The following is a 23,473-nucleotide window of genomic DNA, read 5'->3' on the forward strand; positions in this document are numbered from 1 at the left end:
TAGCCGTCCTCCGCAGCCCCACTCCAAGCGCGCTTACCGGCAGCTGCGATCTCAGACAGCAGAGGCTGCCAGCTTCGACTCCGGCAGTTTTATGGGGCCGGGAGGGGGTACACCTATTGACAGGGATGGCGCAATGCAGTCACGCAGCCCCCCTGTCCCCTCCCCTCCCACTCCTTCCTTCCTTCCCTCTCTCCCCCTCTACTGTTGTGACATGCCCCGGCCACATTCCGGCCACAAGCGCCGGCAGTGTAACTTGAAACTTTGGAATTTCTTTTTTTAAAAAAAATTGCACTGGGCCGCATTACAAGCTGACCTGGGCCGCATGCGTCCCTCGGGACGCAGGTTGGACAAGCCTGCTCTAGAGACCTTGCCAGCTTAGCAACTCTAAATATGCAAGACGAAACTGAGAGGCAAAGGGGGAATTATTTGGAAAGATTTAACATATAAAATCCTGCTTCTAACATCCTGTAATCTATGTCAGCTGAGATTATTAATAAAAAGTAAAACTACAAAGGTGGTTCTATACTGGTCTTTTACCATGGCCAAAGAATACACAATTCACTGAAGTTTGCTGGGGATCTAGGTATATAGCTGGGGAATCTAGAAACTTATGGGGGATCTTAAATTTGTAGACTCACATATTTTCCCTGTGTCTCTCCTATTCTTTTTAAACAGAGAAAAATAACTTTTAAAAAAAGAGAGAATAGCTTCAGAATGCCTTTTAATTGTGGGCTGTAGATGCTCTCTAAATATCTCAATACTTTTTCCATTCAGATTTTTTATTAATGCTTCCAAAGAACTTGCACTAACAAAACCCAAAGATCAGGCAATTAACGAAATTTACACCAAGAATAGGCTGATAAAAGTATGTGTTCTGGCACAATGATACAAAACAGAGACCTACCAACAATCATTTGTGCAGAGTTAGAAGGAACTGCAAAAAGTGGTACTGTATCACATACTGATGATTTTAGATCCTATTGCATTTTAAGCAATAACATTTTTCAGATTTGGTTGTTCTCTTTGCCCTCAATCCCTCAATCATTTTAACTGCTACTGGATCAATTGACTATCATTTTGGGAATGTGACCCCTGACTGCTATTGCCTCCATACCCCACAAACCACTTCTTTAGTAGACACCAAAACCTAACTATTTGAGCATCTAATTTGCTAAGCCCTGTCAGATTTCCACAGAAGCAGCCAAATAAGGTTAGTGGAATCAAACTTATTTTAAAACAGTTTAAATATAGATCCTGAACAAAGTACTTTTTCAGACCTTTGGGTTTCTTATAGATGGTACTTGCCCAGTACTAGCTTCTGTGTCTTTGTTTTTTTTAAGGCAGAAAGAAAGTAATATGCCACTTATGATGGAAAGAATGGGGTGAGCCAAGCTAGCTACCATCTGTAAAATAGTGCTCATTGGGGGATCAGAACAACTAGAGCAAGTGTATTCGATGTCATAACGAAGTATGTTGAAGATTATACCCCAACAAGTGTACATATTCTGCTCTTCAGGAAATAGAATAAAACAAGGAGCTATAACCCAGCTGGAATTGTCTTCTTCTTTCATCAGCTGTTTTAATCAAAACTGGACACAAACGTAGTCCATGAAAATACAAATCCCACTGGAATATTTTTAGAGCCCCATATCTCTGAAAATAGAGAGCTTTCAAAATTATTCTGTTTGACATTTAACATGGAAATTTTTGGCTATGACACTTAACAGTGAAAGAACTGCAAAGCAAATTCTATTTTAATTATGGCACTTTAAAACTTTTCACTCTTTGTCGCATGGAAACTTCAGTTCTGTATATCTGCAAAATTATGACTGCTATAACAGTCTTTAAAATTTTCATTCCTTCCTTCCTCTTAAATGACAGGGTCATCAGAATATAATCAAGGCAGGGTGAATTCAAGCTAAAAGCTATAAAAGCTAAAAGCTTGAATATAGAAAATGAAAGATTATATAAACATCCTGGAGCTGGACAGTATGTGAGATTATAAAATTATAAAAAATAAATATTCAGATTACTTATATAAATGCAAACATATAATTATTCTCTATATAATAGCTCTGTCAATATCTTTTCCTTATTTTTTAAAATAATTGCTAATAAAAACCTTAATAGCATAGTCAGCAAATTAAATGTTTTTATTACTGTGAAACATCATCTATTACCTTGTATGCCATTTATCCCAGATTTATTTCTTTGTCCAAGTGGTCAGCCTTTTGCAATCTGAATTCTAATCTGAATTTTTGTATCATATGAATTCGGTTTCCTACATAATTTTAGCCAGATGTTGTACGATTCTCCTCTCTTCTTTCTGTCTACTCTTCCAGGTGCAGAGAAACAGCTAGCTACACCAATGGTTCAGCTTTGCACTTGTAGCATTTTACTCTACACTCTCCCACATTTGTTGATAAACGTAATCATTTTTTGCCACCTGCACAAATGGCTCGGGACTGCTCAGCAAGTATCAGGGACAATTATATTTACATAGCAGCAGTTTCCCACCACATTTACCACTCATCTCAACAACAATTTTCTGGCTGGTACATAAACATATTTTCAGAGTGTTAGATAAAAACAGCTTGTGAACAATGCTGCAGTATTATGTCTATACATTACTATGCCTATGAGATCTGTTGGAAAAGGAGCACACAAACATCTTGTCTGAAATGAGTATTTAAAAAATTCCAGGCCATTTCACTGCACCTGAATAACAGCACCATGATAACAAAATCCATTATAGCATACATGCTGCCAAATACAATATCTTCTGTAGTGGTCAGCACTAAGGGCAAATGGACGACACAGGTAACAGGAAGATAATGGGAGGTCCTGTGATCAATATGAAAGGTTATGAACCTGAGAACAATTTATATATAATAAAATCAAATTAACTTTTTACTAAAATCCTTGTCTCCATGGTGATTAAAAGCCAGCCCAAATAAGATTTCCCAAGACTTCTGGAAAAAAGTTGAAGCATTGATGAGCTTCAAAAGAAAAGAATTCCCAGTCTGATGTGGCTATCAAGAATAAAATACAATATTTATTGGAATATGTATGAAATAACCACCATTCTCCACTGATCATTCTCACTGCATGATAACAAAGAGAGGATACATAAGCTATCACTGGTCTACTTGTTACAAGATGATGTAAGGGTAGAATCCTGAAAATAAATAGCTGAAGGTATTTCAAACAATACTAAACATTCCGTAGTTGATAATGTGCATTCCTGTATATTGCCACTAGGATTGATTCCTAGGTAAGTACAGGTATGTATGCGACTGCAACCTTAGTAGCCTTTGCTAATCAATAAAAATAAAATAAAATAGGATTAAGACTGAGATTTAATTTCAGAATACAGTTGCCAGAACCCCTTTGTATTTAAACCTAAAAGACAGAACAAAATAATGCCATACGAACAAAGCAAAATTAAATCACAATTAACCAGAAAACTATGTATATTGTCCAGGTTCCCTCTAAGGTGTGTGCCTACATGACTCTGCCCCCTTCCGCACACGGCTCCCCTCACACCCACTGGGATTGTTTTCAGCCCTTTTAGTTCCAGTTGTGATGGAACCCCATGCAGGGGGAGTTGAGTTGTGTGTGCAAAGGACAGAGCCCTGCCCAGCAGGTCTGAAAATTAGAGGCAATGTTGTGTATTGTACAAACATATGTACAAGTACTAATCTACTAAATACATTAATAATGTTGGAATTTTATTTAAAACCTCACATGCTGTCTGTAAGTGGCACACTTTTTATTTGAGTGACTGGAGGGGACTTTTCTGAGCTGGGATGATTGTCTAACCAATCCTTCCTTCCAACTTTTGAATTCAGAGAGCCTTGCCTCTCTGCTGAGTGTTCTGTTTGTCTCTTTCATCAGTTAGTGGCAGTTGTTTGTTGCCACTGACCTGCTTGGTTGGTTCCTAGTATGTGTGCAGTAAAGAAAGCAGTGTACACAAGACTGTAATTTCAAGCAACTGTAAGTAAAGAAATATTTTAATTCTTTCTTCTACAAATGTCAGAGTGAGTTATTATATGCCAGTTAATAAAGGTGTGGACTCTGGGGAACTTGTAACTATTCTCCTCTGTGGATCTCTACTTCTTTGTGGTAAAAAGAGAATTTTACCAGAAATTCAAAATTCTGCAACAAATAAATCATGAAGACAAAATACACAAGCAAGATCAAAGGCTTTTTATGGAAACTTAAAGAATTCTACTAGAAATCTTACTAACACTTTCATGTATGGGGAATAATATTCATAATGATTGTCGTTTTTAAAATGTTATATAAATTAGTTTCAGTACCAACTATCCAAATAAACTGTTGTGCCTTTTGATAAAACTAATTTTAATGAGTTCTGTGTGTTGAAATGAGAGGGGCAGATCAAATGCAGCTCTCATGTACAGAAAGCATTTTAACAAGGTTGTGCCCCTGATCACAACATGGATGCCCAGCCACACTCATCATCTGCATGTTCATCAGCCTTGTAAATGAATTATATACAGTATACATGTAAAATACATAGCAAACTACACAGACAGTAGAGTGCATGATGGTGCATAAAAAGGTAGTGAGGAAAGCTATCAAGACTATGCAACATGCTCACAAATACAATGTAAGAAGGGGTTCATATGATTGTTCATATGATCTGAAGCACAGCAAGATTATAAGAGAGGCTCAAATCTCCTCTACCCAGGTGAGTCTATAAATCTTATCTCTTCACAAGTCAATCACATTAGATAACATTATGTAAAATCTTGTGACTACTGTGAATTACAAATTTAACAACAATGACAGACAATTCTGTTAATGATTTAACAGAGGTTTAGTAAGGCATGAGTAACTTTCCAGCATTCATGAGAATGCATTTTTCCCTCCATATAGAAACACATTCACAAACAAGCTACAGTATATACTGTTTTCTATTTTAAAACAATATATATAGGCCACAAGCACTATATTTAGTTTTTTGTTTCAAAATAGTGTGTATGCGTGTGGAGATGCATTAGACATAACCAAAGAGGCAATCCCGAAACCAGCAAAATCAGGGAGCTGGACGGGACAGATTGTATTTGTCTTTGGTGTGGAAGAGATTGTCACTCTCGAATTGGCCTTCTCAGCCACACTAGATGCTGTTCCAAGACCTCTGTTCAGAGAATGTTACCATAGTCTCTTGAGACTGAAGGGTGCCTACTATTAGAGATGCTGAGCTGCAAAAGTTTTAATGCTATGTAACATTACTCATCATAAGCAAACAGAAGGGAGTAGGGTGGGAAAAATAACAAAATTTCACTATGTTTTAGAAATTTTCTGAGATGTCCCAACCATAGTTTATAAGACAAACACAACATTTGTACCATTGCATCACACTGTAATATAGCTAACATCACTCAACCAGAAAGCAGTGTAATACAAAGTTGGAAGGTGGGAAGGTACAGGGCAAAGGGGAGATATCTAAGGCTTTCTTTCTACTATGATTCAAAACCAGTAGCTCAACCATGAATTTGTCCAAATATGATAGCAGCACCTGTTATGATAAAAACAGAATGACTACTACTGAAAGCTAATGCCTCAGTCCCTTTTTAAAGGAACACAAAAGGCCTGTGAGAAAGTATCTCAGAATTTTCAGCTATGTACTACATAAGGCATTACTGTACAATTCTCACTCCACAAGCACGAAGACTACACTAGAGGAAAAGACTGAAACTGTTACTATCAGTTAGCTGCTCATCTGAGATAGTAGTCACATACTAAACACAATAATGAAAACCAAGTCTGAGCAGATTACTGCATAACATGGGGGCTTACTGTAGTAAGATTTAACACAGCAAACTAATATTGATTCGTTGTATTCTATGATCCCAATTCTCCAAAAATCTAGATCTATACACTGGGCATTCTGATAGTAATACAGTGGAACCTCTACTTACGAACTTAATCCGTCCCAGACGATGTTCGTTAGTTGAAACGTTCATAAGTAGAAGCTCCATTTCCCATAGAAATGCACTGAAAACCGATTAATCCGTTCCGGCTGAAGAAAAAAAGACACCCCCCCAAAAAATAAAAATAAAACACTGCAAGCCCCTGGGGATGCAAAAAACAAAACAAATCCAAAAATAAACATAAACATAACCTCACCAGCCCAATCCCACCCTGCAAAAGACAAAAAAAAGTTTTTAAAAAGCAAAAAGCAGCACTTACCTCCATTGCTGCAACCGCTGCTTCCAGGAGGCCGCCCAGGCTCCAGCCACTGCTGCTGGGCCAGGACTTCGCTGCCGCCGACGCAGGCTTTCAGGCCTGGTCTACCCCGAGAAAGCCTACATCGGTGGCATGAAAATCCTGGCCTGGCAGCGGATGGCAGTGGAGAAAGATGGCACTTGTGGCGAGCCCCAGGAAAGCCTCCCATGGTGGCAGAGAAGCCGCGCAGCGGGGGGAAAAGGCGGCGCTTGTGGCGAACCCCAGGAAAGCCTGCAGCGGCAGCGCTGGAAGCCCACCAGGATGGTCCTGTGGCTCGCCTCCCGGCGGCAGTAGCAGCAGCAGTGGAAGCCCAGGAAGCTGAGCCTCCCTTTTCCTAACCATTGGGGCAAAAGAGCTACAAAGAAGCAGACTCTTCACCACCAACGGTTAGCAAATTTAAATTTCCCACTCTTTTCCCCTGCCTTTTTTCATTCGTATGTTGAAGATCCGTTTGCAAGTAGAAGCAAAATTTTGCAAACAGAGCTGGTCGTAAGTTGGATTGTTCGTAGGTAGGGACATTCGTAAGTAGAGGTTCCACTGTATTACTTTGAGTGATAAATTATTCAGAAGGGCCTTCCAAAGCCATTTCCATAACCAATAAGATTTTCCCTCAGACAGTAACATTTAAACCTTGATTATAAGGCATATTCTCCTTCATGGATCATTGCATTGTTGTGGTGAAGGGGCTTGAGTAACTCAGATAAGCTATGGGCTATACTGTGCAGGACCACCCAAGATGGATGCTGAGCTGCAGACGTGCCTGAAAGTGAAAGGAAAGTCCAATGTTGCAAAGAAAAATACTGCAAAGCAACCTGCAATGTTAGATCTATGAACCTTGGTAAGATGGATGTGGTCAAACATGAGATGGCAAAAATAAACATTGACATCCTGGGCGTCAGTGAACTAAAATGGAAGGGACTGGGCGAATTCAATTCAGACGATTATAATATCTTCTACTGTGGGCAAGAATCCCGTAGAAGAAATGGAGTAGCCCTCATTAGTCAACAAAAGAGGAAAAAAGCTGCACTGGGATACAATTTCAAAAATGATAAAATGATTTCAATATGAATCCAAGGCAGACCTTTCAACATCACAGTAATCCAAGTTTATGCACCAACCACCGATGCTGAAGAGGCTGAAATTCACCAATTCTATGAAGACTTACAACACCTTCTAGAACTGACACCAAAGAAAGATGTTCTTGTCATTATAGGGGACTGAAATGCTAAAATAGGGAGTCAAGAGATAAAAGGAACAACAGACAAGTTTGGCCTTGGAATTCAAAACGAAGCAGGGCAAAGGCTAATAGAGTTTTATCAAGAGAACAAGCTGTTCATCACAAACACTCTTTTCCAACAACACAAGAGGTGACTCTACACATGGACATCACCAGATGGGCAATACCAAAATCAGTAAAAACAAGACCAGGAGCTGATTGTGGCTTTGTTCATCAGCTTCTTATAGCAAAATTCAAGCTTAAACTGAAAAAAGTAGGAAATACAACTGGGCCAGTCAGGTACAATCTAAACCCAATCCCTTATGAATACACATTGTAAGTGAAGAACAGATTTAAGGGACTAGATTTGGTGGACAGAGTGCCTGAAGAACTTTGAATAGAGGCTCATGACATTGTACAAGAGGCAGCAAGAAAAACCATCCCAAAGAAAAGGAAATGCAAGAAAGCAAAGTGGCTGTCCAACGAGGCCTTACAAATAGCAGAGGAGAGAAGGGAAACAAAATGCAAGGGAGACAGGGAAAGTTACAGAAAACTGAATGCAGACTTCCAAAGAATAGCAAGGAGAGACAAGAGGGCCTTCTTAAATGAACAGTGCAAAGAAATAGAAGAAAATAATAGAAAGGGAGAAACCAGAGATCCGTTCAAGAAAACTGGAGATATTAAAGGAACATTTTGTGCAAAAATGGACATGATAAAGGAGAAAAATGGTAGGGACCTAACAGAAGCAGAAGACATCAAGAAGAGGTGGCAAAAATACACAGAGGAATTATACCAGAAAGATCTGGATGTCACAGATAACCCAGATAGTGTGGTTGCTAACATTGAGCCAGACATTCTGGAGAGTGAAGTCAAGTGGGCCTTAGAAAGCACTGCTAACAACAAGACCAGTGGATGTGATGGTATTCCAGTGGAACTATTTAAAATATTAAAAGATGACACTGTTAAGGTGCTACACTCAATATGCCAGCAAGTTTGGAAAACTCAGCAGTGGCCAGAGAATTGGAGAAGATCAGCCTACATCCCAATCCCAAAGAAGGGCAATGCCAAAGAATGCTCCAGCTACTGTACAATTGCACTCATTTCACACGCTAATAAGGTTATGCTCAAAGTCCTACAAGGCAGGCTTCAGCAGTATGTGGACCAAGAACTCCCAGAAGTACAAGCTGGATTTCAAAGGGGCAGAGGAACTAGAGACCAAATTGCTAACATGCGCTGGATTATGGAGAAAGCCAGAGAGTTCCAGCAAAACATCTGCTTCATTGACTACACAAAAGCCTTTTACTGTGTGGACCACAGCAAACTATGGCATGTTCTTAAAGAAATGGGAGTGCCTGACCACCTTATCTATCTCCTGAGAAATCTATATTTGGGACAGGAAGCAACAGTTAGAACTGGATATGAAACAACTGATTGGTTCAAAATTGGGAAAGGAGTACGACAAGGCTGTATATTGTCTCCCTGCTTATTTAACTTATAAGCAGAATACATCGTGCAAAAGGCAGGACTGGATGAATCCCAAACTGGGATTAAGACTGCCGGAAGAAATATAAAAACCTGAGATATGCAGATGATACCACTCTGATGGCAGAAAGTGAGGAGGAATTAAAGAGCATCTTAATGAGGGTGAAAGAGGAGAGCGCAAAAAATGGTCTGAAGCTCAACATCAAAAAAACTAAGATCATGGCCCCTGGTCCCATCACCTCTTGGCAAATAGAAGGGGAAGATGTAGAGGCAGTGACAGATTTTATTTTCTTGGGCTCCATGATCACTGCAGATGGGGACAGCAGCCACGAAATTAAAAGACGCCTGCTTCGTGTGAGGAAAGCATTGACAAACCTCGACAGCATCTTAAAAAGCAGAGACATCACTTTGGTGACAAAGATCCACATAGTCAAAGCTATGGTTTTTCCTGTAGTGATGTATGGAAGTGAGAGCTGGTCCATAAAGAAAGCTGACCACCAAAGAATTGATGCTTTTGAATTGTGGTGCTGGAGGAGACTCTTGAGAGTCCCCTGGACTGCAAGAAGAACAAACCTATCAATTCTGAAGGAAATAAACTCTAAGTGTTGACTGGAAGGACAGATCCTGAAGCTGAGGCTCCAATACTTTTGCCATCTCATGAGAAGAGAAAACTCCCTGGAAAAGATCCTGATGTTGAGAAAGTATGAAGGCAAGAGGAGAATGGGATGACAGAGGACGAGATGGTTGGACAGTGTCATTGAAGCTACCAACATGAATTTGACCCAACTCCGGGAGGCAGTGGAAGACAGGAGGGCCTGGCATGTTCTGGTCCATGGGGTCATGAAGAGTCGGGCATGACTTAATGACTAAACAGCAACAACATAAGGCATATTATAAAGATCTCTCCTCTTTTGGCCTGCCATACTGAGGAACTCTCAACTTGATGGTAATTCCTCAAACAAGTTAAGTGCAAGAGTCAAGTACATGATACAACTATTTCTATACTTTGCAAGTTCTTGAAGTCCCACAGCCTGCCATGGAGGATTTTTGCTATCAGAAAGTTAAACCTGTCCAGGCCAAGCAGAATACATTTATTAGTGTTTAAGGTGTCCACAGGTACCCAGTGTGGTGTAGTGGATAGAGTGATGGGCCAGAACTCTGGAGACCAGGGTCTGAATCCCCACTTGGCCATGGAAACTCACTGGGGGAATAGAATGGGTAAAATCACTCATTAAATATCTCACTTATATTGAAAGCCCGATTAGGCTCACTATACTGTAACTCAGTTCTGACTTGGTGGCACGGAATTTACTATAAGGTGCCACAGGACACCTTTGTTTCATTCCTAAGGAAACTATTCCAAAGAGCACTGTTTCATTGTACAAATTGTTTTAATGCAAGGACCTGTTCATTTGTGACAAGACAAGGCCTTTCTTCACCCTGTGACGGCACAAAAGGAAATGAGTGGCTGAAGCACTCACTCATTCCTCTCTACCATTGTTTTCTATGGCAACCAACACTAAAAGTGTTAGTCAAGGGTACGTGTGTGTTGTGTCACATTTCATACAGCTTTGAAACAATCAGCCATAAAGCAGAATAAAAGCAACTCCCATATATGGACCAGCATAGAAAGATCCTTTAAAAATCAATTCCAGGTAAATAGAACTTTCTTTTACAGTTATATCCCATGTGTTTCTACAAATTGTTTAAAGCAGTATATAGGAACAGATGTGTTGTTTTAACTTAAACCTATGAAATCTAGACTATTTCACTATGTACTCTGTGCACTCTGCTAATTTTCTATGTAACTAACTGCTGTCTCTATGGTACCAAGTTTCCAGAAACAGCCTGATTTGGATATGCTTGATGCACTGACTCCATAGCACTTTCCACAACAATGGCTTTCATTGGCTGAAATCCTGTTCATGCAGCTATACTATGTATGGTTGCAATTGCTGTCACTTTTTTTGGAAAAAAATAATAATTCTGATCATCCTGCACCAAAGGTTCCCTTGAAATCCCTTTAATCATTGGCAAGACAGTGGGAGTCACATGATGTGGGGAGGTCTAATTTCTGTAAATAGCTGCAGCCAAGATAACTTTACCACTGGCAGCAGTTTTAGGAAATGAAGGAGTACCCCCTGCCAATCCTGTGGGCCCTGACAGCTTCCTCACAATAAAGAGGATCCCATGGGATCCTCAGGCTCTTTAAAAAGGTTCCCCTTGACAATTTTTGTCCAGTCGTGTCTGACTCTAGGGGGCGGCACTCATCCCGCTCTGAAAAATAAAACAGTTTAACACCTGGCAACTGGATTTCCAACCACTGTTTTAAGGCAATAATTATTACTATTTTAATTGTGACTTTAAAGAACTTCGATTTTAAATACATTTTAATTGCATAAGTTAATTTAATTCTACAGTATTGTAATGTATGTGATTTTATTGTATTTCAATCTTCTATTGTTTTAAGCTGTTCTAAAACCCGCCTTGGGTTCCATTTCTAGAAGAAAGGGGCCATAGAAATTAAATGAAATAAATATATAAATAAAACAATGGCAACACATTTAACTAGCACAACCAACATTCTGCTAGCATGCTCACTTTAGCAGCTTACATATGTTTGGCTTGTGCATTTGTGGGAACAATAAACTCCTACAGAATTTGTGAGAAATAACTTCTTGTTATGTGCTATCAAGTTCCATCTGGTTTATGGTGACCCTAATAAGAGTTTTCAAGATACCTGAGTAATTTCTACCATTGAGATTCCATAGCCAAGTAGGAATCTGAATCCAGAGCCCAGATGGGAAACCTTGACGTCTAAGCGTTCAGCCTGGAGTCAGGCAGTGCATCACGGCCTTTCCCAATTTGAAGAGACACTTGTCCAGCAGGCCGAGGCAAAGAGGAAGTCCCGAAACAAGCAAAACCAGAGAGCTGGACAGGGGACAGATTGTATTTGTCTTCAGTGTGGAAGAGATTGTCACTCTCAAATTGACCTTCTCAGCCACACTAGACGCTGTTCCAAGTCCTCCATACAGAGCATGATACCATAGTCTCTCGAGACTGAAGGATGCCTACACCATGGTCCAGCACTTAACTCACTATACTGGGGTATATTACTTAATCTATAAAGGAACAAGATTGTACAAACACATTCCTGCCTCTAAAATCACTCAATTTCTTTCATATTGAAAATGTGTCACCAGTGTATTAAAAGGAAACATGTTAAAGCTTCACTTTAAGAAATTACCAAGTGCTTAAGCGTTATTTGCCAAGTAATTGTTAAAACAACAACAATTTCCTTTCACAAGCACTAACAAGATCAGGGCAGGACTCCACTGTTTGGTTTGCTTTATTCCAGACAAAAATTGTGATTGATTGATTGTCATTGATTGTGCCTCTGTGGTCTCCTTTTTTTAAAACAACTGCAGAAACAAAGCATACTGCAAACATCCTTCTAAATACAACAGAAACTTTATTTCTGCATCAAGTGGGAAACAGAAATTTGGAAATCAATTGAGAAAGGAGAAGAGCAGATTTTGCGGCAACCCTTTGGAACCTAAAACCAGCAAGGTACTAGTTAGTCAAGTCTTCCAAGAACAAGAAACACTTAACAAAACTACATTTAAGAATCTGGCTTGCTTTAAAGTTGCACTGCATTTACCACACAGAATTTACAAGATACTACAGTACTAACCTATTAGTCCATGAAAGACAATAAAAATCATACTCAACATTTTAATAAACCTAATTTGACCTTTAAATATTCTATTTTTAAACACAAAGCCATGCAGTAATAAGGAATAAAATGAATAATCCTATTTTGTGATAATGTTTTATCAGTCTTCTATATACAGCTTTAAGTTACACTTCTAATATAAAACACCCAGTATTACTCTAAAACATAAATCAGAACTGAAAGTTGATCTTCATTCTGTGAAACCCACTGCATTTTATGGTTAAATTTTCACAGAGAAATGAGATTTATCCAGCCTATAAGGTTCTGTTATACACCATTCATGCAAATGCACATTTTGCCTGCAATAACCTACTGCTTGTTTATTCAGATCTTCCAGAGAACCACTGCGTATATTTACAAAGATACGTACAAGACTCAAGTTGAGGTTTTAAAAGATTACATGCTACATTATTTTTAGAAAAATAGTACTGTTACCTCTTTGAAGCAGCTGTCTCTGTTCACCTGTTGGTGATAGCCATTCTGTAGTTACCATGTCACTATGATGAGAGTCTCAAGCGAAACAGAACTGCAAGAGAGCAAAACACATTTCCACTCCAATTGTAACAATACCAGAGAAATTGGAATAAATCCAAGACTGCTGTCCAAAGTATACTGACCAGAAAGTAACCTGCACAGTTTCCTTAGGACACAAGCAATGCTATCATTAATTAATCCAAAATCCACAGTTATGAGGAACAATACTGGCGCAAGATGTTGTGAAAATATTTAAGTTCTCCAGAACACATTATCAGCTAAGAGGATGGAGATTAGAAAAGTCCAAAAATCAGGGCTGTTGTGACCATGAGCTTTGCAGTTTAGTCCTTGTGACTGAATGAAACATCATTAACATATTTTACAGGTATTGGATTAGAGCTAAAATTATGGAACAAAGCAATAATGGCTGACCCATATTTCTGAAAACAAAAGAGAGAAAACAAAAGCAACTTTGTTTCTTGTCTTGAACTAAACAGAATGCTTTCTAGTCTGCCACAGGTAGAAACAGAAAGTAGTTTCAAATAATTATTTCCTCTGATTTAAATACATGCACAACAATGTAACTGTAAAAATTCTAAGACCATTTGTTTGTATTTTAAGAGACACATCAAAACTAATGGCTCAAATACTGTTGTGACTCATGCAAAAGGCAAACAGTGTAATATTTAGTTGCTTCTAACTGATCATGGCCACTGGCCCCATCACCTCTTGGCAAATAGAAGGGGAAGATATGGAGACAGTGATAGATTTTACTTCCTTGGCCTCCATGATCACTGCAGATGGTGACAGCAGCCACGAAATTAAAAGATGCCTGCTTCTTGGGAGGAAAGTGATGACAAACCTCGACAGCATCTTAAAAAGCAGAGACATCACCTTGCCAACAAAAGTCCGCATAGTCAAAGCTATGGTTTTTCCTGTAGTGATGTATGGAAGTGAGAGCTGGACTATAAAGAAAGCTGACTGCCGAAGAATTGATGCTTTTGAATTGTGGTGCTAGAGGAGGCTCTTGAGAGTCCTCTGGACTGCAAGGAGAACAAACCTATCCATTCTAAAGGAAATCAAGCCTGAGTGCTCGCTGGAAGGACAGATCCTGAAGCTGAAGCTCCAATACTTTGGCCATCTCATAAGAAGAGAAAACTCCCTGGAAAAGACCCTGATGTTAGGAAAGTGTGAAGGTAAGAGGAAAAGGGGACAACAGAGGACAAGATGGTTGGACAGTGTAATCAAATCACATCCTGTGCTAATTGGACAAACTCAAGTATAACAGCAGCTTATGTAGTATTTACAGCGGTACCTCAATTTAAGAACTTAATCCGTATTGGGACTGCGTTCTTAAATTGAAACATTCTTAAGTCGAAGCACCATTTCCCATAGGAATGCATTGAAAACCATTTAATCCATATCTGCTGTTTTTCGTTTTTAAGTCGAGGTGCTGTTCTTAAATCGAAGCATTAGTTCCCATAGGAACTAATGCAAAGCTGGTTAATCCGTATCTACCACTAGGGGGTGATTTTTTCTTCTTCTTTTGACCCAAGGTGAACTTAGGCCAAAAAAAGAGAGTTTTTTTTCTTTTTCTTTTTTTGGTTCTTAAGTCGAGGCTCCATTCTCAAGTCGAAGCAACTTTTTTGCGAACAAAGCCGTTCTTAACTTGAATCGCTCTTATGTAGGGACATTCGCAAGTCGAGGTACCACTGTATCAGGACAAGCCTTGCCTCAGTTATCCATGCACTACTGACATATAGGCTGCTGTAATGCAGCCTATGTGGGGCTGCCATTAAATATACTATCAAAAGTTCCACTGGTGCAGAATATGTCCACTCAATTACAAGCATATATTAGTAAGCCCAACTGAGCTAAAAGAGGATCATCATCCCCCAGCAAAAAGATACTGACTGCTACTTTAACCGTGGAATCCCCCAAACATCTACTCAGAAATCTGAGTTTAAAAGTGCTTATTGACAGCTAAACAGTATAAGACTGCAACCTAAGTGCTATATCCAGATTCAAAAGTTAGTTTGCAAAAATTACTAGCACTTTACTCAAGAAGTGTTACGAAACTCCAGCCTTCTGCATAAGTATGAGCAATTGTGGCACATAAATAGCCAAATACAAGAGAAGCATTTTCCTCATTTTTCAATAATATTTTCCCAGTTCAAATATATGATGTAATAACAATGAAGGGACTGCTTAAAGGAGACTGGTCTGTTTTTTTAAAAAAATAAAATTGTTAACAAATATTGAGAATTAAAGCATAGTGACAGTACTCATTGTATCCTGAATTTCTCAGTCCCACTGAATACCACAAGAATCATAAATAAAGCAAGCAAGCAAACATCTGGTATGTTCTAAGTTATCAGACAGAAAAGCAGCAAGTAGTCTATTTTGAGACACCTCTGAATACATTCCAGTGGGGTAGTTTAAAATGTTGGGAATTCCACTGTACTGAATTCAGTATGCAGCACTGGCCTGGCTTTCCAAGTTCATCCTACTTCAAAGCAAAGAAACACACAAGCTGTTGCCTCTTCCAAACATATACTGTACTCAGAACTGATCAGAAAATAAATTGTGAGAAACGAGCAGACTGACACACAACCTAAATGTTTGGTAGAAATGGAAAACCATCTTTAATTCTCTAATTGTTGATGCTTTAGCATTTCTGATAAAAGACTTATATAGTTTATGTTGCAAAAGTAGTAGAAATTGTATGCCAACAAAATGAGTAGTATTGACTTTCTCCATCTATATAGGTATGAGACATCAACTTAGAGAATGTCATCAAACATTCCTATTCATGGTGAGGAAATGACACAAAAGCCAAAATAAAGTAATATCTTTATTAGGGCAAACGAAAACATCACACCCAATAAGCAAGTTTTCAAGTTCTCCATAACTCTCTACACTGGAAGGTAAACAAAACAACAGCAAGGGTGGGCTGGGGGTGGCAGGCAGCTGGCTCTGATGGAAAGGTCCCAGAAACCTGTAGTTCATAAAGCAGAGTAGTACAAAGACTTAAGACTATTAGGCCACGCTGGCAGGAAAACATAAAATCAGGCTATACCAAGGGTGGTCCCGCACTATTTGATAAGGAACATTTCTTGTTACTGTTTTTTTTAATCTTCTCCATTCCTAATGATTTTTCCCATAGTCAGTGGTAGTGGGCACACTTCTTCCTATTTATTAATTTTTTTAATTCTGTCTTCTCATTCCATGGCTAGTTAGCCACACACCTTGCCACTTGGAAAATATGACATCGTCTATTTAGAATTTTTTTACAAGCAAAGCAGGGGGCCATCCCAACTGAACACATCAAGGGACATGAACTGAGAGATATGACATCAGTCCTACTCAGGAACTTACACAATGGTATTTGCCCCAGTGTGACTGCCCACATATAGTGTAAGTGCTAGATGAAAGTGTGTCATGAAGTTCCAGTGAAGGAAAGCATTTCAACAGGAGCGGAAGGTCCTCCATATTCTTTAATTAAGACAATTTAGAGCTTCCTATGTGAGCAACTTTCTGTAAGATCATCTACCGATGCCACCAGATGTTCCTAAGCAATGTTCCTATGAGCGATTAAAGGAGTAGGGCAGGAAAGCATCTACTTGATGCCGGACCTTCTAGTCTGTGGCTCCAACATTTTGGAACCAGCTCCTGGTCCAGATGCACCTGGCCCCCTCCCTGTTCATTTTTAAGAGGTTGCAGAAGACCCAGTTCTTTATTTATTTATTTATTTATTTATTTATTTATTTATTTATTTATTTATTTATTTATTTATTCATTCATTCATTCATTCATTCATTCATTCATTCATTCATTTATTTATTTAATTTATATGCCGCCCACACTACCCAAAGGTCTCTGGGCAGCTTACAACATTTAAAATATAATAAAAATTCAGAACAATTAAAATACAATTAAAATATATATAAAAATTGCCATCGGACCCACAGCTAATATTATTTCAATTAAAAGCCTTGTGGAACAGGAAGGTTTTGACCTGGTGCCGAATTGTCATCAGCGTCGGCGCCAGACGAATCTCATTCGGGAGGGCATTCCATAGTATGGGGGCAGCTGCCGAAAAGGCCCTTTGTCTACAAGCCGTCCCTCTTACCTCCTTAAGAGACGGCTCTTTCAAAAGGGCCCCCTGGCTAGATCTTAACTGCCAGGTAGGTTCATATGGAAGGAGGCGGTCCTTCAGGTTTCCAGGGCCCAAGCCGTTTAGGGCTTTATATGTCAAAACATAGAGAGGCTTGTGGTAACAATCTTGGATGAAGTTCTTACACTGTGCACCCACTGTCTCATTATGTATATATGCTGTGCTGCTTGAGACTTATGACAGTTGTTCCGTTTTTATCTGTGTTTATGACTTTTACTGTTGCTTTCTGTGTAATTGTTGTTGGTTTTAAAAATATAATCACAACAGAAGTTATCCCCACCATCTAGTCTTTTGTACCTAGGTATCTGTAATAGCAGAGGGATACAATGTCCCCCTAGAACAAATTCTCAGAAGGTCTTGACTCTGAGAATAGTTCACCAATGTCTGAGTTTACTTAAAGGAATCTATAAAATGCATTTTAGGGGCAACGTCTTAGTCTACATTGTGATTCATAAAAGACACTGCAATTATTATGTTAGTCTCAGCAACCTAAAACAAAAATGGGTAAAGCACGGTCCTCCTGATATTGCTGGGCTATAACTCCCAGCAATTCTAAGCACTGCTGCCAACAGTGAATACTGCTAGGAGTTGCAGTCCCACAAAATTAAGAAGTTTGCATTTTAACTACCCCATCCAAGAATCTACCATCCTAGCAATCTACCACCTCAAAGTCCGAAACTGCCAGTAATAAATGCAAAATGTATTATCTTTGTCCTAAGCAAAAATATGAAGCACTAGATTACTTAGTTTTGGGTTAGAGACTAAAAATGCTGCACTGATAACACTGTCATCATTCATGCTATACAAATAAGAATCCATTTCCAATAAGCTAACCTGCTATACTACGAATGCAATAACTGCTGATACTCTCAGTGTTAATTCAAGTCACAGCCTTGTTGTACACACACTGTAACAGCTCAAGCTTAGTCAACAAACCATAAAAGATTTAGGACTGAAAAGTACAATCAAATCACCGAATCACTTTTTTTATAGTTTCAGCTAAGGATCAGGACACAGGACAACAAAAGGCAATGCTTGCACCAACATGACAGAACAAGAATAAAGTCATGAAAGATATCTGAAAATTCTCACCACAATCTTTTTCAGGAGGAAAATATACTGTATAAATGTCTACGAAACAATGTATGATGTCCCATTAGAAACTGTTTCATTCTGTGATAATTAGTAGGAAAGGATTAAAAAAAAACAGGCCTGAGAAATTGATTTTCTTCTTTACTGTCCTTTAAAAAAAACAATTTGTCTTTTACAGATCTCTGCAAAGCCAAAAAGCCCATGTGAGCAACAAAGTGCTTTACCTATAACGTAAAGGTAAAGGTTCCCCTTGACAATTTTTGTCCAGTCGTGTTCGACTCTAGGGGGCGATGCTCATCCCCGTTACCTATAAGCATATCTGTAAAGTCAATTTCCACAAATTTTCTCCCTTTTCCAACTGCAACTCTGTTCCGTTCCCACACTGTACACTTCTTAAATGGTTGCATTAATGCAGGGGTCTCAAACATGTGGCCCGGGACCATTTGCGGCCCACTGGATGATAGTTTGTGGCCCCCGCCTTGTCTGCCCCATGTGTCCTCTGCTGTCAAGAGTCAAAAAAAGCCTCACCTCGCTTGCTGGCTGTCTCCCAAGACAGCGCCTCTTGCACCCTCCATCCGGAACTGCAGCCTGCCAGCCAGCCTGCCTGAGTGTGCCTTTTTTTGAGGGGGCCCCTCAGAGGAAGGTTGCTGGATCTCAGTGTGTAGAGGAAGGTTGCTGGATCTCAGTGTGTGTGTGCGCGTGCATGTGCACCTATGGGGTCCCAACCATGTTCTGTTTAATTTCATGGGTACTGATGGGGGCTTTTCTCCTTTGGCAACGCAATTCTGTGAGGCTTTAAAAAAAAAATTTATGTTGTGCCCTCCCCCCCCCCCGCTAGGCGGTCGCCAGTGCTCGCTGCCTTCTCTGCTTCTTCTCCCTGCTGCTGCTGTTGGTGGTAGTGAAGAAGGAGCCGGAGGGGGTCGTGGCCAGTGACAAGGGCTCACGCACCCCTCCTCCTCCTCGGAGCCCCAGCCGGGCTAAGGAAACTCCTCGGCGGCTTCCTCAGGCTCTTGCTCCGCTTGACGGAAAATCTGATGCGGCCCAGCCTCACCCAGACTCTGCCTCCAGCGGCCCCCAGGCTTGAGCCAACTACATCAGAGTACAGAGTGCTGTCCTCTGAAGATGCCAGCCACAGAGACTGGCGAAACGTTAGGAAGAACAACCTTCAGAACATGGCCAAAGAGCCCAAAAAACCCACAACAACCAATGTACGTATACATATTAAAAACAGTTCTCCCTAAAATCTTGTGTACAGACCAGAACTGTCCCCACAGCCAGACATTGACCTAGGATCTCACCCTAATAAACATCACAATATTTATAGGGTGATAAATTGTGGGCAGAGTAGGAGCTTATTCAGGAAAAATGAAACATAAAAGTGATTGAAGTATAAAGCATGTTTTTATGGTTCCTTTCTCATCACAGACATTATTTAGAAATCAAACCTATACTGAGGTGATCTCCATTTGGCAATTGTCCTTGAGGTCAGCAGGTTTGCTGTCAAACTTAGAATGTGGTTACACACAGAAAAAAAATGTTTTTGCATCAGGTTTAGCATGTTTGAAATTGATTTTTAAAAGGCAATTGCATGACACACATGGATTTATTTTATTTCTTATTTTTTGCCTGGGAAGCATGTTTTTTGTTTGGAAGCAAGGTATTTCACTTGGCTGTGAGAGAATCATTTATTTTAAATTACTTGTAAAATTGATTTATTTTGCATTGTTTTGGTATATCCGAATACATCTATCAGTGTAAATTGTCTCTGTGAGGTTTGCTACTCACTGGTGTGCCTTCCCTGTTCCTTCTCCTCAAAAGCGTAGAAGTACAAAACTCGCCAATGTCTCAGCTCAGTTTCAGCCTCAACTCTCTTGCTCCCTCTCATTCTCCACTCCTCTCTGTGTGTGTCTGTACCCCCCTACCCCCCCCTGCCTGTGTCAGACTGCAGGCAGCCAATGTGACAATGGGAGGGTACAGGACAAAACCTCAAACACAACTATTCTAAAAGCCCTTGTAGCCCTGTTAACCAATATACAACACAGTTTTAAAATGGATTAAAAGTTTTCCCAAGAGGATGCACACACCTATCCAAAATACACGTGATTACCATGTGACTTTAAACTGACTTTAAAAACTCCCCCCCTCTCCTGATTGTCAGTCAGTCAGTCAGAAACCTTTATTGGCATACTGAGTACAGTAAAACAGACAAATACAATAACATACAACTAAAATGTTCACTGGGTAACGGGTAGGAAGGGCCAGCCAAGAGCATATTTAGGGCTCTTCATTCTGCGAGACCGTGCTACGACGTCTCTGCATGATGGCATATACGTATCTGGCAGTTGACAGGGTAAGTTCCTTAATATTGCCACTTAGAAGATGCTGCATTTTCCTCATATCATCCCATCCGGAATGGGAGGAGAGAAAAGCGCACAGATGGGACAGGCGAATATCCTTGTACAGAGTACAATAAAATAGCATGTGCTGCAGGGATTCAACCACTCCCTGACCACTCTCCTGATTCCCTCTCCTGATTTCAACTGTGCCTTTAGACAAGAAAAAAACTTCAGATGCTTTTCACCTACTATACTGGACAAAACAATTAATGGGCAAAATCCTGTTGTACTGTATAACTTTACTTCCGGTGCAACTTGTATCAGGCACATTTAACATACACTGATTTAACATTTCCTAGCCCCCTGTTTTAGTTTCCCTCAGGCTCCCTTTTGCCCTGGGGAAGGCTTAAGGAGCCTTGGGATCAGGTGCGTGTGGGGGGGGCCTTTCACACTTAAAAACTCTTGCTGGATCATCGCCACCAATGTTTCCCATCTGATACCAAGGATATGAGCTAAACACTCATATATCTAATTGGTGGGACAATCAAGGTGACCCATCTTTTAAGAAGCTACCCAGCTCAGGACCTCAGTCACTTTCTCCCATTCAAGGAGAAACATGGCCACCTCCCCCATTTACTTGCTTATTTCTATTGGCTAGTGTTTAAGCAAGCCTTCCTCAACCGGGTACCCACCTAATGTGTTGAAATAAAATTTCCATGATAGCCAGCAAAAATGTTAATTTTCTGGAAAGGATGGGGGTTGCAATACAAAGCATAAGGAAAACAAGTTGTGTATTGCTTGCCTAAGCTCACAGACAAAGTGAATGCTGACAGCATTATAAGGGAAAATTCTTTCCATCTAATATTGATATTGTAGAAGAAATAGTTTAAAAAACCCTTTGGCTCTCTCCAGTGACTCAGTCCCTCATGACCCAAGTCACAGAGAGTGATGTGGTATTTTATTGCTCAATTGATTCCTGTTAAAAATTAGTTACAGGCTATGGTAGTTTCCACCACTCAAAATGAGCAGATGACCTTTTCTCTAGACTTTTGCGTAACTACAGCAGTTACAGTATAGTATACTAGAGCTAAAGGCAGTAGTTCAATGACATTTGATGGCTGGTGGCGACTTCCAGCTGCTGCAATCTTAACATCCCACTCATCCTATCCTGAGAAGGATGTGACAAGACTTGAGGTAAACATTTCAATAGTTCAGCTATTTTTTAAACAATTGAGTTTTTGTACCTGACTTGCAAGAAAAAGTACTAGAGATTTGTTGTTACTTTCACAGATTGGTACCGTGCTAGGCAAATGCTGTTCCACTGTCTACCCACCTGCTTGCTCACCATCCCCATTCCCTGCTCAGTTTATATACAGTATATATATCTATATAAGGGTCTTAAAGAGTAAGCATTTAGGTTTTTTTTATCTATATAAGGGTCATAAAGAGTAAGCATTTAGTTTTTTATCTTCAAAAGTAGATTAATAATATTGTATGCAATGAAGTCCAGCGATCTCATCCTTTCCAGGGGCCACCAAGTCCTCCACTTTCCATTTCCTACTTTTGTACCTTTCCACAAAAGAAAAAAAAATCATCCTCTTGTTCTAGCTTCCAATTTTTTCAGAAATCAGTACTGGAACACTGCATTCCTAGCTCACAGGAACATCTCTCATAGCACAGATGTATGCATTACTGAAGAATGATTCTTCTTCATGATGTTCTTCAAACATGAATTCCTCTATCTCTACAAACTGGGTAGGGAGAAAGTGACCAGAGGGTAACTGTCCTTGTGTTAATCCTCTTGTCATGGTTGGCTCACCATCTGAGAAAATGCAGTCTCTCAGCGGCACACAAACCCCAGGGAGCAGGGACCTATTAAGATGGTCCATCCCGCAGGCTATTGGATCCAGTTGGCTTCCAAGATCCAATGCAGGGAATACTGGCATATCTGGTTGGCACTCCTGTCGAAGCTCAGGTGAATGGATGGTACACCACCGCTACCAGGGCCACTGATACCATCGCACCCAAACATCTTCTCCACTGCTAACCCTGCCAAGTCTCTCAGTACAATCAACAACTATAGGCAATGAAGGAGAATAGTAGGAGGCTGGAGTCGTACCTCTCATGCTAATGCAGGCTAGCTACTCCCACAAAATGCTTAGTCTAAAATCAAACCAATTCCCTTGGATCTAGAAGCTAACTAGAGCTTTGGAACATCCTATGTCTATCACAGCCAGTGTGACTACTTCATACTAAAATGTGCCTTCCAGGTAATTCTGACTTAGGACAAGCCCTTCCAGGATTCCCTATATATAAAGTACTCAGGAGTAGTTTGCCATCTCTTTTTCTGAGGCACTATGGGACCCTGTAGCTTGCCCTAGGTTGCAAAGGTTGGTTCTTCTCTCAGGATGCAAGATCACCAGGAAACAGGTACCATCAAAGGCAATAGTGTTTTCATGAAAATATTTTGATTCTACAGCCTGAGTATTAAGAGAAGTCTTTTAGAAGAATACACCCTAAAACAAATAAATCACACTGGATAATGGTAACTAATGTAACTTAAAATGTATTATGGAACACTATCATGAAGGGTTGTTTACGACTACAGGCCAAAATAAAAAATGCTGGTTCATTTAGCAGTGGAGCCTGCTAAATGAACCAGCTAATAACCTGCTAATAACAACCTGCTAATAACAAAGTGCCTT

General features: G+C 39.9%; 1 protein-coding gene across 9 annotated transcripts in view; it reads right to left on the minus strand.

Annotated features, from left to right (window-relative positions):
• Positions 1 to 23,473, minus strand: part of PPARD (peroxisome proliferator activated receptor delta) — a 64,567-nt gene that overhangs the window by 39,606 nt on the left and 1,488 nt on the right. For 4 of the 9 annotated variants that reach the window (XM_020796284.3, XM_072997389.2, XM_072997392.2 and 1 more), the window contains exon 2: positions 13,125 to 13,215. The exons of 4 other annotated variants lie outside the window; for them this stretch is intronic. In XM_020796284.3, the coding sequence (XP_020651943.3) occupies positions 13,125 to 13,182 (58 nt within the window). In that variant the 5' untranslated portion in view covers positions 13,183 to 13,215. Of the gene's footprint in view, positions 1 to 5,948; positions 6,052 to 13,124; positions 13,216 to 23,473 lie in introns of those variants that run through there. One more of the 9 variants, XM_072997390.2, reaches the window with a different exon arrangement.

The sequence above is a fragment of the Pogona vitticeps genome, chromosome 4, assembly GCF_051106095.1.
Source record: "Pogona vitticeps strain Pit_001003342236 chromosome 4, PviZW2.1, whole genome shotgun sequence".
NCBI lineage: Eukaryota > Metazoa > Chordata > Lepidosauria > Squamata > Agamidae > Pogona > Pogona vitticeps.